Source organism: Tamandua tetradactyla, chromosome X, assembly GCF_023851605.1.
Source record: "Tamandua tetradactyla isolate mTamTet1 chromosome X, mTamTet1.pri, whole genome shotgun sequence".
NCBI classification, from domain to species: domain Eukaryota; kingdom Metazoa; phylum Chordata; class Mammalia; order Pilosa; family Myrmecophagidae; genus Tamandua; species Tamandua tetradactyla.
Genome location: NC_135353.1, coordinates 152,601,383 through 152,620,391, shown reverse-complemented (window position 1 = coordinate 152,620,391; position 19,009 = coordinate 152,601,383). Strand labels below are relative to the sequence as shown.

General features: G+C 38.4%; 1 protein-coding gene across 5 annotated transcripts in view; it reads left to right on the top strand.

The window, feature by feature from the left end:
- PHEX (phosphate regulating endopeptidase X-linked) overlaps positions 1–19,009 on the top strand; it is a 291,954-nt gene that overhangs the window by 9,820 nt on the left and 263,125 nt on the right. For all 5 annotated transcript variants that reach the window (XM_077146746.1, XM_077146741.1, XM_077146742.1 and 2 more), the window contains 2 exons: positions 4,612–4,683; positions 11,937–12,098. In XM_077146746.1, coding sequence (XP_077002861.1) covers positions 4,612–4,683; positions 11,937–12,098 — 234 coding nt within the window. The remainder of the gene's footprint in view (positions 1–4,611; positions 4,684–11,936; positions 12,099–19,009) is intronic.

Here is a 19,009-nt window from a genome sequence, read left to right as displayed (position 1 = left end):
TAGTTTAATGACTCTTTTGTGAGAATGATGTACCCAGAGAGTATATATGCTGATAAAAGCTTATTCCTGTGAAAAAGTATAAACTATCTTGGTAAGGGATGGGGGGAGTTCTAAAATTGTAGGCATTTTGAACCCTTCGTGATTACTCTTTTTACTTTTTTCATATGGCCCATAATGTTTCCTTAACTTGAAAGTTACATAGGGACAAACCCTATCGTTGGGAGATTTTAGGTGCATTTTGCAATGTAACAAGCCTGGAAATATTCTTTGGCATATACGGGATGCAGGCGACCGTGTTGATTTTGGCAGGCGAAACCCAGTAATTAAATTTTAAAAGAGTTAGGGTTGTGTGGTTGAAAATGCTGCTAAAACGAGCAAACCATCTTTCCATGTTTTCTGTGGCTGAAGATTTAGGAAATTAGATGTATTTACCGCTTTCTGGTAAAGCTAAACCTCCTACTCCTGCAACTGAATTTGTGGTTCATGAAAACTGTTGGGAGATTGGGGTTTAGACAAGTGTCCTGTCCTGAAATTCAAAACTGGAAGAAAAATTATACGGGCATGCCAAGAGAATACAGGTCATGTGGGAAGTGACTACAAGGGTAGACTCTTAGTGTTTTATAAACACCGCCCAAACTGAAAAATCCAAATGATTACTGTTTATGTAAAATTATGTGCTCTTTTCATGATGTTATCACTGCTTGAAATTTTGGGGGGACTCTGCTTTCATTATTGCATTCTGAGGCCGTGGCATCTTACTTGGAATATTCTCAAGGGCATCAACGCTGCTCTTTGATAGGAGATGATGTGGAAACAGCTCTAACTTTTTTTTCTCCCTCTTTCTTTTCCTAAATTTTATAGGCAATGATTTTAGGGGTAAGGAAGCCTATAAAAAATAGAAACAAAAATAACTCTCTAATGGGTCTGATCACCTGATCCTCATTGCAGACCTCTAAGAGGAGCTTCAGTGCTCTTAGAGAGTAAGGGTACACAGAGGTTGTGTCTCCCTCTATCCTGCCTGTTCACAGCAGGTCCGTGGTCCAGCAGCGTCCACATCCCCTGGGAGCTTGTGCCCCACCTTAAGACCTACTGGTTCAGAATTGGCATTTTAACAAGACATCCAGGTGATTATCAATTAAACTTTGAGAAGTATTGCTTTAGGTGGTGCCACCCAGTTGGACATGTCTAGTTCAGGCACACTTTACTTGAAAATGAAGGCATACTCTTTAAAATGAATGCTCTTGGTGGGCATTCGTTAATATCCTGGCATTATTTCAGATCCCTGTCTACCCCCCGCAGCCCCCCCTTCACTGCCTGATCCCCCAGGCTCTGCCAGCCGCCTGCACCCTGCACCTAACAAAGGCCTTGAATGCAAAGCTCCAGGGACCTGTCAGGCAATGCTCTTTAGAACATTATTTTGGTTAAGGTCCTCTTCTCTTCCAGATTGATTCTGCAGTATATTTTTTTCTGCCAAAGGTCAGTCACCTGCCTGGAATTTCTAGCATCCCTCTCACCTCTTTGTATTTTAGGCCCTGAGATCATCTAGTTTCTAAACCTTAATCCTCCTGCAGTAAGAGTGATTGCCAGTGGCCCTGGGATGGTTTCAGAGAACCTAGAGCACTAGAATTGAAAACATCAGAAATGTCTGTATGCCTGTAACTAGTTTATTTAAAAGTGTCCTTTCTTCCCTTCCTCCTTTCCTGTCTCTTCCCCCGACAATCTGGGGGCCAGCACACTTTCTGCAAAGAGCCAGATAGTAACTATTTTTGGCTTTGTGAGCTATTTGGTCTTTGTCTCAACTATTCAACTCTGCTGTTGTCACTTAAAAGCCAACAGAGGGTCATGGTAGCTCAGTTGCAGAGTTCTTGCTTGTCATGCTAGAGACCCCGGTTCAATTCCTGGTGCCTACCCATGTGAAAAAAAAAAATTGGCTGTGTTCCAGTAAAACTTGATTTATGAACACTGAAATTTGAATTTCATGGAATTTGTATGAGTCACGAAATAATCTTCTTTTGATTTTTTTCAACCATTTACAAACACAAAAACCATCCTTAGCCCACGGACGGGCCCTACAAAGACAGGCAGCAGGTGGACTTGGCCCGCGGGCCACAGTTTGCGGACCCCTGCTCTGTGGACATTCTCGTGCTCTCAATCTGTGGATTCCTTGGCTGCAATATAACTTCTGGCTATAGAGAAATCCAAAATGAGAAACCAAACTGCTCTTTAATTTTCTTCTAAACCTCTAACCAGTAAAGAGCGACATTTAAATTTTCCATATTACAATATTTTCTTTTTTGTCTGTATTTCATTCACTTTAAACCTTCACATTTTCTAGGCTTGTTGGTCCTTATTTATTTGCAGGATCTTAAGGTGACCACTCCCCCACCCCCCATGGATATAGTGATCTTCCTTGAGGGATCTGGTCTGTATCCTAATTAATTTCAATTAAACCTTCCCTTTACTTATCGTTAGATAAAGGATATCTGATTTTAGTTCTGTTTCCTTGGTGGTTTTGGGTCAATATTTATATTCTATGAAAGGAATAAGTCTTTAAAGTACCCATTTCATTAGCTCATTATGTCAAATAGGACTGCTATCAAAAAAGGAATTGCCCAGAATCATAAAAATGAAATTATTATTATTTAAAATAAAGTATTGTATTCCATTATAAAAAATGACACGTGCTTATTATGGAGCATTTGATAACCATATAAAAGTGGACTGAAGGAAAAAATTCCCCCATGTGTTCCTCCAGCCAGTCATATTGGAACATACCATCCTAATCTTTATATTTATATTTATATATATTTTTTCACATATGTATTTTTACCTAACTTTTAATTTTTGCTTTTGGAAGAGCTCAAAATATACCTTAATGCCAAGATGTACCTTTTCTTAAAGATAGGCCTGAGATGTTCCAAAGGCATTTTCTTCTGGAATCTATAATGTCACCGGTAAAAAGGCTGTTTGGAGGGTGGCAGAAGAGAAAAGAACAAAGAAAAAAGCAGGCTCTCCTTTAAATGTGGGCTAATAAATAAGAAAAGTCGCCAGACTTGCAAGTGATCTACAGGTATTCCATCTCCAGCAAAATATAGGCACCACCAAGCTTTCTAACCCTGCTTCCCTGCTGAAGATGCCCCCAAAGACCTTGCCTTCATTCACCTCCCCCCACCCCCCACCATTCATCTCCTTGTGGCCACATCTCCAAAGGCCTCTGTGCTGCTGCCAACAGAGAACAGCAATAACGAGTTCCCCATGATTGTCTAGTCTACTAAAAATATTTTGGATATCTAAATTCATATCTGCTAATGCCCAGGCTGCTAGCAAGTGACACACTGGCATTACCTGGGGTCCACAAATAGGGCGTCCTTCTGTCCTTCTGCAGAAATCTATTTAGATAATGCTGCCAGCCAGATGGGGAAAGGAAACCATCGGTGAGAAGCTACTTCAGTTGCACAGTTTTGTTTGGAGAGTAGGTGGAGGCTGGGGCCACAAAGCTGTATATTGTTGGTAGCTATGCTGGGCCTGGTGGGGGAAGATTGTGGGGGGGTTCGGGGTGGGCAGATAATTATTCTGTTGCTAGATGACTGAGTTATATACAGTGTATTTTTTCCTCCTCTTGTTTTTATTTTTTGGCCCTATCTGTACGGATGGTTTAGATAAGCTCCAGAACTCGAGATGCTGCCCATGTAGCCTTCTCTTTCTACTCGGGATTTGCTCCAAATCACATAGTTTATAAGTTTCTATTTTCCCATCTCTAAAGCGGGGGTGTAGTTGTAAACATAGTGAAATTATGAGACTTTCACCCACAGATAATCAGAGATGGAAGAGACTTTAGAGATCCTCTAGGTAGGGGTTCTCACACTTCAGCTCTATCAGCCTCCCCTGGAAGGCTCGTTAAAACACAGCCGGGGTGGGGCTGGCCACGGTGGCTTGGCAGGCAGAGTTCTCGCCTGCCATGCCGGAGACCCGGTTCGATTCCTGGTGCCTGCCCATGCAAAAAACAAAAAACAAACAAACAAAAACAAAACACAGCCTGGGGGTGCCAGGGTGGCTCAGTGGTAGAATTCTTGCCTGCCATGCGGCAGCCCCGGGTTCGATTCCTGGTCCACGTACCTCCCAAACAGAGAAAAAAAATTCAACAAATGGTGCTGCAATAACGGGATACTCACATGGAAAAAGAATGAACTGTGACCCTGCCACAGAGCATACAAAAATACCACTGGCTGGGTGCCACCTCCAGCGTTTCTGAAGCAGAAAGTCTGGGGTGGGACTCGATAATTTGCATCTCTAGCACTCCTAGGTGATGTTGCAGCTGCCAGTTCAGGGATCACACTCTGAGAAGCGCTGGTCTACTTGTATCTGCTTGTTTTACACCCAAGAGAACCGAGTTGCAGAGTAGTCAAGAGTTTTGTTTTTTTTTTTAACCGATGCCACTTAGCTAGCGACCAGAATGTGATTCTGTGATACTAGGCCAACTTGACTTTTGAATACTATTCAGAGGGATTAACTGATATCAAATATCATGCATATGTGCCTGATGGCGGTTTACCTGATGGTGGTCTGCTGCAAATCGGTCATTTATTTATTTTGGTCTGTTTTTTCCTTCAGTGAGTCAAGGTTTCTTAAGCCTCCAAGCAAAACAGGAGGAGTACTGCTTGATGCCACAATGCATTGAAGCTGGTAAGTCAGTTTTCCATCCTGTGTGGAGTTATAATTAGGTACCTTGGGGAGTGGAACAGAAAACAGGTGATATATTTAGTAGTCTATTTGCTTAAGGTTTACCAAATACTAAATGCATTTTTGGTGAAAATCTAAGTTTACTCTTAAGTCTCGCTGTGTAGGTTTCCTGTTTTCTTTTTCCTTGCAAAAAAAAAAAAGTGAGTATTCTAGGTGTCGTTATAAGGAAATCAGGAAGGGGCTTGGAAGGCTGAATGGCCTCATTTAAGACTTGAAGACAGACATCATCGGCCTTCCTCTTGCCTTAGCTCAGTATAGATTCCTATTTATTTTAAGCAGTCCTTTCTGTATTTTAGGTTGAGTGGGTTTGACCTGCCTGCCTCTAAGCAGGAAGCCTTATCTATGTTTCCACCAGCATTTGCAGTTGGGTCTTCATATGCCTTCTAGTCCACGTTACAGGGCAAACTTCTCTTGAGGCCATATGTTAGCACCGGGGTGAAGATGAGTGTTTGAATGTTCCTTAATCTTTTTTTTATACAGTTTTATTGAGATATGTTCACACACCATATAATCCATCCAAAATATACAATTGATGGCTCACAGTATCATTGTATAATTGTGCATTCATCACCACAATTTTAGAACAAATAAAAAAGAAAACACATACCCATTATCCCATTATTATTGCTAGTATTATTAGTAGTAGCAGTAGTACTTTTGTCTTTATTTTATTACTCATCTACCCATACACTGGATAAAGGGGGTGTCAGTCACAAGGTTTTTACAATCACACAGTCACATGATGAAAGCTATTTAGTTATACAATCATTATCAAAGGTTAGGGCTACTGGATTACAGTTCAACAATTTCAGATACTTCCTTCTAGCTATTCTAATATACTAGAACCAAAAAGAAATAGCTATATAATGAGTCAGTAGTCATAATCATATGTTAAATCCTAATTTCTCAGTTACACCTCCTCCTTCTCACTTGATCATTATCTCACTTTTCAGGGATGCCTGGACAATGACCATTTTAACATCTTCGTGCTGGAAAGAAGTGTTGAACTTATGGGGTAGAGGGGTTAAACTGGCTTATGTTCTTGGAGACACTGGGTTTCAGGGCTTATCTGGCATAGGAACAATCTAGAGGCCTTAAGTTCTGAAGAAACAAACTTACTAGATAGAGCTCAAGGTATTCTTAGGTGTTTTCAGGAAAACTGTTGGTTGGGGCTTGGCATACCCTGGTAATTTGCAATATCTGGCTGAAGCTTGCATAAGAGTAACCTCCCCAATACTGTCTTGCCTCTATTTGAAATCACTTAGCCACTGAAAGTTTACTTTGTTTCATTCCTTTTTCCCCTTTTGGTCAAGAAGGCATTGTCAATTCTATAATGCCAGGGCCAGGCTTATCCCTGGGAGTCATGTCCCACATTGCCAGGGAGACTTACACCCCTGGGAGTCATTTCCCATGTAGTAAGGAGAGTAGTGAGTTTATCTGCAGAGTTGGCTTAGAGAGAGCGGCCACATCTGAGCAACAAAAGACATTCGCTGGGAGTGACTCTTAGGCATAATTATAAGTAGGCCCAGCTTCACCATTACAGAAACAAGTTTCATAAGGACAAGCCTTAAAATTGAGGGCTTGGTTTATTAAATTGGGAGTCCCTAATGCTTGAGAGAATATCAAGAATTCCCCAGGTGGGGAAGTTTAATACTTCCACAGTCCCTCAATGGGGCTTTGCAAATATATATATTTCTTATTTTCTGCCCCAAATACATTGGAATGTATCAGGGTATTACATTAACCTGTAAAGAATAACAAGATCTCATTCCTTATTCTAGGTTCCAATGTAAGTATGTTGCTTTATGCTAACTTTCAGAGCTGCGAATTCTATGAAGTTGCCTTAGTTTTCCCACAGCTTGCCTATAAATCAGGGCTGGGGTCTAGATTTCAAGGCCCACCCTCCCATCCGACCCCCCATTGTCTGTGAGCAGAGACAGTGGTCTGTTTTCCAGAGGAAAAGTCATAAGACACATGTCCCATTCACTTTCCTCTTGGCTTTAAAAGACGTGATTGTGAGTTATTTCACCAAATATTTATTGCATGCTAGGCACTGAGTTTTTGGAAATACAGCTGTGGACTAGAATGGCCAGGTAGGGGAAGGAAGACAATCAACAAACATGTGAGGCAATAAATGAACAAAAAAAATTCCAGCTAGTGGTGCATGCTATGTAGAAAACTAAAATATAACATGATAGCAAGTGACGGAGTGGCTAGACTGGAAAGTCTGAGGAAATGATGTTGAAGAAGACCCCGAATGTTGAGAAGACAACTGCTGTGTGAAGACTGGGGGAAGGAATTTCCAGGTGGAGGAACAACTGTTGCAAATGTCCCATGGAGGCACTAGCTTGGAGGAACTGAGAACCCTCTGAAGTCAGTGCTATCACCTGTCCCACTTAAAGATGAGGAAATGTAGGCTTCTAGAGGCTAAGTAGCTTTCCTAGGGTGACAGCCTTAGTTAGTGGCAGAGCTGGGCTTTAAGTCTATGTCTCACTCCTGAGATTCCACACAGATTCTGTATGGTCACTACTTCTCCATCTTTTCCTTTGTCCCATGGGGCCATGTCATTGGCCCTGGTGTCTTGTTCTTTTTTCATAACGATGCAGACCCACTAGAGTCTATTTACTAGATACCTATTTCAGCTTCTTGAGATCTTCCCTGGAAGGGGGAACCTCTTTTCTCTGGGATGATTTGGAAATTCCCCTCCACAGCTTGAGTAGCTGACCTTGGGTTTTCTCCAGTAGAGAGAGGATGATATATAGGAGGGTGGGACATCAAGTGGGAAAATCAGAGGACTAGTTTTAGACTTCACATAACTCTTTGCTTTTGCTGTTGCAGGATTCTGCAGATGTGTGAAATTGAAAATTCTGAACTCATACATTTTCAGTTTGAGTTTAGACAACCTGTTGTATAGAGAGCCACTTATTTTGTGTGTTTTGTTTCTTTATTATGGGTCGTAATAATGGAAGAGTAAAACCTGCAGGATATTTGATAATGTCACCTCCTGCCAGCTAGTGTGCTTTGCCTTGCTGTCCTGTTTTTAATTCTCACATTGGAGAATGGCTAATGTTGAAAAAAATATTGATTTTGCTGTTTCTGTAATAAAAACCCCACCAAGATACATCACATTTCTCTTTAGTGCAGCGGGGTTCTCGCGGCAGAACGGTAGCTGAGCACACATCATGAGCAGGGCTTTGACCAAAAGAAGATCTTAAACAAGAGGCGGGGCGTGCGTGTGCGCGGCGTGTGCGTGCGTGCGTGCGTGCGTGGCGTGGCGCGTGGGTGTGCATATGTAGTACTGGGTACACACCTGTGACCGGAACTGTAGGCTGGGGAGACAGCTCGCAGAAGATTCAGAAGGCAAGTGTTGGTGTCTCCTTCTGGAACCATATTTGAGATGCCTCTTCTCTGAAACTCTCCTTTCCTCCTCTTCTCCATTTCCTCCTATCCTAATCCCTATTTCAAAATAAGAGTTGGAGACAAACTACAAAGAAACAAGGAAAGGCCAGGCTAAGGATAGCGGATGAAGGCAGATACGGCACTTTTAGGTTTGAAGAATGATCTGGTCACTTGCAAGCCACATGATCCTGGGCTAATTATGTCATCATCCTAAACCTCAGTTGCCTCAGCTGTAAAATGGGAAGAACAGTTTTTACTTATAATAGTTGTGGGAATGGAATCAAATAATGGTAGTGGTCATCCGGGTCCACATGTCTGATCCTTAACCCCAAACCCAGAGAGCACCACAACTCTCAGTGGCACAAACTGATCTTAACTCATGTGAGGCTGTTCAGACGTTAATTCACCTACTTATGAGAAAAATGCATGGTTCCCTACAGAAATGTTAATGTATTTGCTTCAAGGGTGCACACATTGCTGGAGGTATTATATAGATATATATAACACACATGCTGTGTTCCAAAATTTTGAAAAATGATGAGTTCCGAAATACATTTGTAGGGGTTGCCAGATTTAGCTAAATAAATATCTACATAAATACTGAATGTTCAGTTAAATTTGAATTTCAGATATAGAATGGCTCTTTTTGTGTGTGTAAGTATATCCCATGCAATATTTGGTACATACTTAAATGAAAGTAGTTATTGTTTGTCTGAAATTCAAATTTAACTGAATGTCCTGTATTTTATCTGGCAATCCGTTCTATATGGCAATGTGGCCTACACTGTTCTAAGCACTTTGTACATATTTGCTCATTGATTTCTCATGACTACCCTGCTGGGTACTACTACCCCCATTTTACAGATGAGGAAACTGAGGCCCAGAGAGGTTAAATAACCTGCCTAAGATTCTGTAGCTATTGTGTAATGTTGCTGGTATTCAAATCCAGGTGACTGAACTCCAGAGTCTATAATGATGCTCTACTACCTGAAGGGGGCTTAGCATAGTTCCTGGCATAGAGAAAACTCTCAATGCCAGTGATACTGTTATTATTATTATTATTATCCTCTCCCTTGAGCTCTGTTTAAACCTAAAAACTCAGACAGGTATATGGGGATACCTCTGCCTTTGCCACATAAATAATAGCTGGAGACTGTGTAATAATTTACCTTCTCTATAAGGAGTGACTTGAGAGTCCGCAGCCTGGCCTTTCACAGGTTTCCTTCATCATCATATTTCTTTTATTAAAACAAGGCTCTCTGGGTTTTCTCCATGGAGCTGAGTAGGGGGAAAGGAGTTTTGGTGTCTTGATAACTACAGTCCCTTCAATTTAAAGTCATAGTCCCCTGCAGAAAGTGCAACCCTGTGTCCAGTTGTGAATTGTGAGTGACGAATTGGGAGGCTGAAGCTAGAGTTTTCTCATTCAGCAGGCTTGTTTCCAAATTCAGTGGGAGTGATGTATTCCCCCACTTTGTATCAGGGCCGAGGTCACAGCTGATCTTGCATTTTTTTCTAGGTATCTACAAGAATACCGAGGTGGGGGAGAGGACACATTGGAGGGTTGGGGGCAGGGGAAGGTTTGGGAAGGAGACCAGAAATCAGTGCACTTATGGAATAAAAATGAGCATGAGGGCTCCCCTGTGTGACTGTAAATATTGTGTAGGACTGAAACTTGTATGATCCATGTCCCTGAGGTGTCATGGAATGACACGGAATAGTAAATTCATTCTGTAGCTGCACAGCCAAAGCAACTATAAATACAAGCCAGAAAGAAGATTCTGTATGCCCTAGCATATTTCCATGTTAAATATTAACGATAAAATAGTATCAGTAAGTAAAAATGTAATTAGAGACAACTAATCAGTTGTATTAGTTCTGTAAAACTGAAAGATTAAATCGATTTGAAATTTATCAAACATCTAAACCAAAGTTTTTGCTTTGATTTTTGGGATAGTGGGTTTGAAGATGGTGGGGATTTGGAGGTCTTGAAGAAATTTGTATGTTTGTATAATTATTCATTTCACCCAGGATAAAAAGCAGTTTGAATTTTTAATAGAAAGTCTAGGCTAGAGAGAGATCTAACCTTATTTTCCAATTTGAAGGAACTGCATGTGTAACCAAACTGTAAGATGCATATCTAAATTCTTGCAGATTGTATTTTCCCTGCAGTTCATTCATATTTAGCTGAAAACTTACTGGATTTCCATTACTTCAAATAAAAATATATTTTTGGCTATAATTAAAGTATGAAAATTGCTTAGAATGTTATCTTTCCAATGTCATTAAAATATTGGCTGCCTTTTAAATCAATTGGTACATATCTTCATGCTGGAGAGGTAGCCATCAACTGTATAACAGTTGGAAAAGAGAGTTCAAGATTAGAAATTTTGGAAACTTCTCATTTTATAATGAACAATTTTTTAAAAAGCTTATGGCTAGAGGGTGCAAGGGTAGTTCTGTGGTAGAATTCTCGCCTGCCATGCGAGAGACCTGGGTTTGATTCCTGGCACATGCACCTCCCAAAAACAAACAAAAATTCAACAAATAGTGCTGTAATAACGGAATACTCACATGGAAAAAGAATGAAATGTGACCCCAGCCATACAACGTACAAAAAAAAAAAAAGAAAAGAAAAAAGCTTATGGATACATCTTTAAGTACGTACAAAATTTCTACCTATGGATATGTTCCACATCTCATTGTGTATGGGCTTATGGAAGAGGTAAAAACAGTAGGTCAGTCTGTTGTATCTTTCTGTTAACTTAAGAATGCTCAGTTCTGCCCCTAGACCTGACTACAACTATAGGGCCCCACTTTGGACTGCCTCTGTCCACACCTCTCTGGCAATCAAGGAGTCTGGGTCAAAGCCGGCAGCCCTCACATTGTACACCCCAGAATTCTCTGCCAGGTGGCCTTGCGCCTCCTTCCAGTGCTTGTGTAGCTGTCTTCCAGGGGCTCATTTCTCTGAGGGTTGTATTGAATGTCAAGGACCTCAAGAATTCCAAATGCAAACCTAACCTTCCAGGTCTTTAAGAAGGTATGTTGTAAATATACTTTTTAAATATTTAGATAAATGACGTGTGGACCCATTTCGGTTAGACTTTACTGTGAAATAAACCACCACAAACCTTAGAGGCCTGAAAAAAGAATGATTTTGCCTGGGTTCATTCAATCAGCTGCTTTCAACTGGCAGGTTGCCATGATGCCTCAGTCACATATCTGGCAGTTGGTGTTGACTTGGTTCTCCTCCATGTGACCTCTCATGCTCCAGGAAGTTTCATTAAAGGGCAGTCTCAGGTTTCCATTCTAAGGAAGTTAAAATGGAAGGTCTCTTAAGGTCTAGGCTTTGTAACTCACAAAAAGTCACTTCTGCCACATTGTGTTGGTCAAAGCAAGTCACAAGGCCAGGCCAACTTCAGACAGGGGAAATAGATCCTACTACTTGATGGAGGAGAGGCAAAGTCCCTTTACAGAAATACAAATGGGATGGAAGGAATAGTTGCACTTATTTTCGCAAGCAATCCAACACAGACTCCTTTTGTCCCCCTGTCCCATTCCCCACTGATGTTAGGGGCAGTCCTGCAGAAACTAGTAACAATAATACCACCAAACTTTTACCAACTCACTCAGAATGCAGTAATTTAATATGTGAAGTTGATTCAGAGAGTCATTTGAGGGGAAATATAAAAGGCAAGGCTTGGGAATTGGTTGATATGAAATAGCTGTTTAATTTGGAAAAGAATTGTGTACAACATTTAGCAATTGTTATTTATCTTTTGATTTTTCTTTTTAAATAGCTGCTGACATCTTGAATAAAGTAAATCTGTCTGTGGATCCTTGTGATAATTTCTTCCAGTTTGCTTGTGATGGCTGGATACACAAAAATCCAATTCCTGAAGATATGCCGAGCTATGGGGTTTATCCTTGGCTGAGACATAATGTTGACCTCAAGTTGAAGGGTAAGTCTTTTCTGGGGTTTGCAATATTGTACAAGAAAAACATATTTTGGTATTTGAAACATGACTGCTCACTTTCTAACTATAGTAAATTAATTTCCAAGAATTTTTTAAATGGAAGATTTAAAGGAAAGTTTGTGGAATTCCAACCTCCCAGCTCTCATTGTAGTCCTAGCATAGGTTGTAATGTTAATATATGATAATAATTCTAGTGCTGAATGAAGGGTAAATAGCTTGCATTTGATTGAGTTGGGGAACAAAGAAATAGATAACTAAAATTGTGTTGTATCAGTATACTTAGTTGTGTGTTGTGTTCAGACTAAGCCTCATCTTTTGCTCATGTGTCCTAGATTTTCATGGCTTACAAAATATACTTAATAGCTCATTGTTTTTTTGATAATCACATTTGAGAACTCTGGATGACCTCGTATTTGTCATATCATTCCTTTTAGTTTCTAAATTGCTTGTGGGAGACTCTTTTTCCTTATGACTGTCTGCCAGTGACTAGCTCATATACACATATTCACATATATGTGTACACACGCACACACATCAAAAGTTGGAAATGTCTGTTACTAGACAATCTTCTGTTTGCATGGGATCTAATTTTTATGCTGAGCTGTTGAACAAGGCCAATTTGGGAGGGAAGCAGGAACATTTCAAGGCCAGGCAAGATAACTGTTTTGAAAAGACAAAATAGGTTTTTTTTTTGTGTGCTCTTCTTGCCAACTGTAAGTTATGCCTGTACTTCTTAGTAACACCTAAAAAAGGTTTCTTAAGTTATAAGAATTGTCTTTTTTATTTATTCTCCAGTCCCATTTTCCCAAGGTTTTTAAGTACATGAAGATTAAATTTGCATCAATTTATATATTTTTATAACATGTGCAACTGTTGACAAAATAATTTGATATGTATTGTCAATTGTAAGGAAAATATGCTTATATGTTACAATAGGTATAAATCACATGGACTTATATTTTCTACTAGGAGACCCAAACTTAGTTAGTCTTGGTAAATTATCAATGAGAATTCACAAGAATGTCAGTTTTTCCCTAATCCAAGAGGGAAGATCCCCAGCACTGTAGAGCTATAAATAAGACCTTGAAGAATGAATTTACTAAAACTTATTTCCCAGTAGGATGTTAACTTATGTTGGTCCTTCATCTACCATTCTTCTCCATTTCCTGTTTCTCTTCTCTGGCTGCTTTTCTTCCTAGATAGACAGATGTTTACACACACACACACACACACACACACACACACACAATCATGCTTGCAAAGATATCACTGAAGGAAAAGAAAAGACAAGGATTCCAGATAGATGCTCCTTTTATATTATAGTCAAAAGATTTCTATCTTCAGGGTATGAGGATGTTAGAATACTTTAAAGGGCTTTCTGGGGATGTCTTAATGTAAAAATTAAAATAATTATTGATGTGCTTTGAGGAGGATACTGTATATAGGTTCCTTCAAAGTTCATAGAAATGAGGGTAAATTGTTTAGAGCAGCACAGAGATTTTTGTGTTGTTGTTATTGGTTTGCTCCCTTTTAAAGGTGAAAAAATTTATTTCCAGGCTCAACTGGGAAAATAATAAAGAGCAATACAAACATGTAAAAAGTAGAAAGGCACCCATAAATACACACCTAGAAATAACTGCTAATAAAGCAGTTGGTTTTATATCATTTCAGATTTTTTTCCATGTGTGGTACATATGCATATCCATATATTAAAAAATTAGCTGGTAGGGCAGGCCACGGTGGCTCAGCAGGCAAGAATGCTTGCCTGAAAAAAAAAAAGGCTGGCCACGGTGGCTCAGCAGGCAAGAATGCTTGCCTGCCATGCCAGAGGACCCGGGTTCGATTTCTGGTGCCTGCCCATGTAAAAAAAAAAAAATTAGCTGGTATTATGCACACTATTCTATAACCTGTTTAAAAAATTGCACATTCCTTGTAGACAGTTTTGTGGTAATAGATCTCTTATTATAAATAATATTATAATAAATAATATCCTTGTATAAACATCTTTATGTACTTATCTAAAATGTCTTTAGCATAAATTTGCAGAAATGAAATTATTGAGTTGAAAGAATACTCATAATTTATTTTTTGATACATATAGTCAAATTGCCCTTTAGGAAGTTAATTTCTAGACTTTTATATATTCTCTTGCCTTTTTAAATGATAACCTCTCTCCATAAAGTGTTTTTTGGTATAAAATTGGGATCAGCAAACTATGGCTTGTGACCCAAATCTAGACCCCTGCCTATTTTTACAAATAGATTTTTATTGAAACATGTCTGCATCCATTCATTTATGCATTATCTATTGCTGCTTTTGCACTATGATGGAGACCAGGTAGCTCACAAAGACTAAAATGTGTATTATCTTGCCCTTAATGGAAAAAGTCTTCCAGCCTCTGATTCCTGATGTAAAGAAAAGCTTCAATATATTTACATTGGATCTGAATATAATTGTCTTATTAGTTAATAGCTTTTTGGTGGCTTCTTTTGGATTTATGTTGTTTTGGGGGGTGTATGGTCTGGGAATCGAACTGGGTCTCCTGCAGGGAAGGTGAGCATTCTACCTTTTGAATTTTTTTGATAGTTAAACATAAAGTTGCTTTTTGCTTTCCTTTTTCTTGTCTTATTGTATTGGCCAGGGCCTCCAGAACAGTGCTGAATAATAGCGATGATAGTGGGTGTAATATTTTTCTTAGCTTGGGTGGGAAGGCCTATAATATTCCCTTCCCCCATAATATATTTTCTCTATGTTTTTTGACAGATATTTTTTATTGTGTTCTGCTATTTCTAGTTTGCAAAAAGATGCTACTCAAGAAACAGTCCTTTTTACCATCTATCAAGAGAATCAGATGGAGTCTCTCTTTTAATTTCTCTAGATTTCCTCATGACGAACTAACTTTATAATTTTGAAATATAGCCTACCTACAAATGGGTTATTATCTTTTAAGACATTGATAGAATTAAATAAGCTAATATATTGTTTCCTACTTTTGTATCTATAGTTATGATGATTTATTGGCCCTTGGATTTTTTTCAACATTTTTTATTGTGAAATATAGCATGTATATATATATATATATATATATAAGCAACAAATTTCTAAGTACACTTTAACAAATAATTATAGAACAGATTTCAAAGTTTGGTGTGGGTTACCATTCCACAATTTCAGGAATTCTGAAATACTACCTGCTTTAAGACACTGGAGACCAAAAAGAAATATCAATATAATGATTTAGTAGTCCTACTCATTTGTTAAATCCTAACTTCTATGTTATAACTCCTTTTGAGCCTTCTTCCAGTCTTTAGGAATATTTGGGTTATGCCCATTCTAATTTTTTCCATGTTGAAAAGGAGTGTAGACAATATGGGATAGGGGGATGGAACTGGTTGATGTTCTTGAAGAGACTGGCCCCTCTGGGTTTCAGGACTTATCTGGCCTAGGAACCATCTGCAGGTTTTAGGTTTCTGGAAAGTAAATTTAGTGAGTATAACTTTTGTAGGATCTCAGATAGAGCCCTCGGTGTTCTTTAGGGTTAACAGGAATGATGTTGATTGGGATTTTGGCCTGTGGATTTTTGTGTGCTAGGTTTGTCAATTTCTGTTACTAGGATTTTTGCTGGTCTTGTGAAACAAAGTGGGAGCCTTCCCAAATATTTCTATGCTGTGGGAAAGTTACAACTAAATTGATCCTGAGTCATTCTGTGACAAGCCCTGTAAAGGAGGAATTCACAAAGTGATCACGGGGCTGTTGCTTCAAGTGTCAAGGAGAGCACCAGACTTACATGTTTAACATATAGAATTTCAGTTAGTTCTTTCAAGTTTTTATTCTGAGGTAATTTCAAACTCATACAAAAGTTGAAAGAACAGCACAAGCAACTCCCGTGTATCCTTTACTCAGATTCTCCAATTGTTAACATTTTTCTATATTTGCTTTGCATTGTTATGCTATCATTCTCTATCTATAAATGATTGGGTATTCTTTCATTCTCTATCTAACATCTTTCTGTCTATCTAAATATGTAGATATATCTAATGAGAAAATAATATATCAGCAAATGTATAGATAGATGTAGATAGAGGCAGATTTTTTTCTGAACTTCTTGCAAGTATTTTTTTTTTATATTTTTTTATTAATTAAAAAAAATTAACTAACACAACATTTAGAAATCATTCCATTCTACATATGCAATCAGTAATTCTTAATATCATCACATAGATGTATGATCATCATTTCTTAGTACATATGCATCGATTTAGAAAAAGAAATAGCAAGACAACAGAAAAAGAAATAAAATGATAATATAGAGAAAAAATAAAAATAAAAATACAAAAATATATAAGAAAAAAAACTATAGCTCAGATGCAGCTTCATTCAGTGTTTTAACATAATTACATTACAATTAGGTAGTATTGTGCTGTCCATTTTTTTTTTTTTTTTTAGAAATCATACCATTCTACATATGCAATCAGTAATTCTTAACATCATCACATAGATGCATGATCATCGTTTCTTAGTACATTTGCATCAGTTTAGAAGAACTAGCAATACAACCTAAAAAGATATAGAATGTTAATATAGAGAAAAAAAATAAAAGTAATAATAGTAAGAACAAAACAAAACAAAACAAGAACCTATAGCTCGGATGCAGCTTCATTCAGTGTTTTAACATGATTGCTTTACAATTAGGTATTATTGTGCTGTCCATTTTTGAGTTTTTGTATCTAGTCCTGTTGCACAGTCTGTATCCCATCAGCTCCAATTACCCATTATCTTACCCTGTTTCTAACTCCTGCTTAACTCTGTTACCAATGACATATTCCAAGTTTATTCTCGAATGTCGATTCACATCATTGGGACCATACAGTATTTGTCTTTTAGTTTTTGGCTAGACTCACTCAGCATAATGTTCTCTAGGTCCATCCATGTTATTGCTTCATAAGTTTATCCTGCCTTAAAGCTGCATAATATTCCATTGTATGTATATACCACAGTTTGTTTAGCCATTCGTCTGTTGATGGAGATTTTGGCTGTTTCCATCTCCTTGCAATTGTAAATAACGCTGCTATAAACATTGGTGTGCAAATGTCCGTTTGAGTTTTTGCCCTTAATTCCTTTGAGTAGATTCCCAGCAATGGTATTGCTGGGTCGTATGGCAATTCTATATTCAGCTTTTTGAGGAACCGCCAAACTGCCTTCCACAGTGGTTGCACCATTTGACATTCCCACCAACAGTGGATAAGTGTGCCTCTTTCACTGCATCCTCTCCAGCACTTGTCATTTTCTGTTTTGTTGATAATGGCCATTCTGGTGGGTGTGAGATGATATCTCATTGTGGTTCTTGCAAGTATTTTGCAGTGTATAGATAGATTCTTAATGTGTATAGGTAGAGCTTTCTGAATATCAGATGTGCTGACAGTCTTCTCTATATCTTTTTTTAAGATATTGTCTTTGAATTCTATCTCTTTCTATATATTCTATATCTATCTGTCCATCTACCTACCCATCCATCCAACCATCTATTTATCATTCCATCCTGATAATACAAGCTCATTGTAGAACACCTATAAATTAACAACTAGAAGAAACTTATGGATTTCCCACAACTCAGAGATGACAACTTTTAAAATACAAATATATATATATATATGTAATTATATATCAAAAAGGATCATATAATATATTCTGTTTTATAATCTGCTCTGTACCATTATTTGCCATGACTGCTTTGTATACGATCATTCATTTAAGCAATTCCTATATGGCCACTTAGGTTATTTCCATTTTTTTCCCTCATTGTAAGCCACTCAGAGCATGTTTTTTTTTTTAATGTTTTTTTTATTGTGAAATATATATACAAAAAAAGAAAAAGCAATAATTTTCAAAGTACACTCCAACAAGCAGCTACACAACAGATTTCATATTTTGGTACAGAGCATGTATTTTGAAGCCATAAGAACTGGATTTGAATCCTGGTTCCTTTCACTTACCCTCCGTGTCACCTTGGGCCAATTGCTGATCTCACATAGCTCAGTTTTTTTCTCTTTAAAATGGAGATAAGAATATCCATCTCATAGATTTTTAAAAAAAATTTAAACTTTTATTGTAATAACAAACATAAAACTCAAAATTTTCCATCAGCCATGTTGAAGTGTACAATTCAGTAGTATTAATTATATTCACATTATTGGGCTGCTATCACTGATACCCATTAGCCCTGCTTTTTCATCACCTCAAATAGAAACTCTTCACCTGTTCTAGTTAGCTAGCTGCCAGAATGTAATATACCAGAATCAGAATGGCTTTTAAGGGGGGGATTTAATGAGTTGCTAGTTTACAGTTCTAAGGCCAAGAAAATGTCCCAATTCAAACAAGTCTGTAGAAATGTCCAATCTAAGGCATCCAGGGAAAGATACCTTGGTTCAAGAAGGCCGATGAAGTTTAGGGTCTTTCTCAAGTGAGAAGGCACATGGCAAACACAGTCAGGGCTTCTCTCTCAGCTGGAAGGGCACATGGCGAACACAGCGTCATCTGCCAACTTACTCTCCTGGCTTCCTGTTTCATGAAGCTCCCCAGGAGGTGTTTTCCTTCTTCATCTCCAAAGGTTGCTGGCTCGTGGACTCTCTGCATCTCATGGCTACATCGTTCTGCTCTCTCTGAATCCCTTTCTCCAAAATGTTTCCTCTTTTATAGGACTCCAGTAAACCAGTCAAGACCCACTCAAATGGGTGGAGACATGTCATCCCCTAATCCAGTTTAACAACCATTCTTGACTAAATCACATCAACCAGGAGGATGATCTCATTACAGTTTCAAATATACAGTATTGTATAAGGATTATTCTACCTTTATTAAATGGGATTTATATTAAAACATGGCTTTTCTTAGGGGGC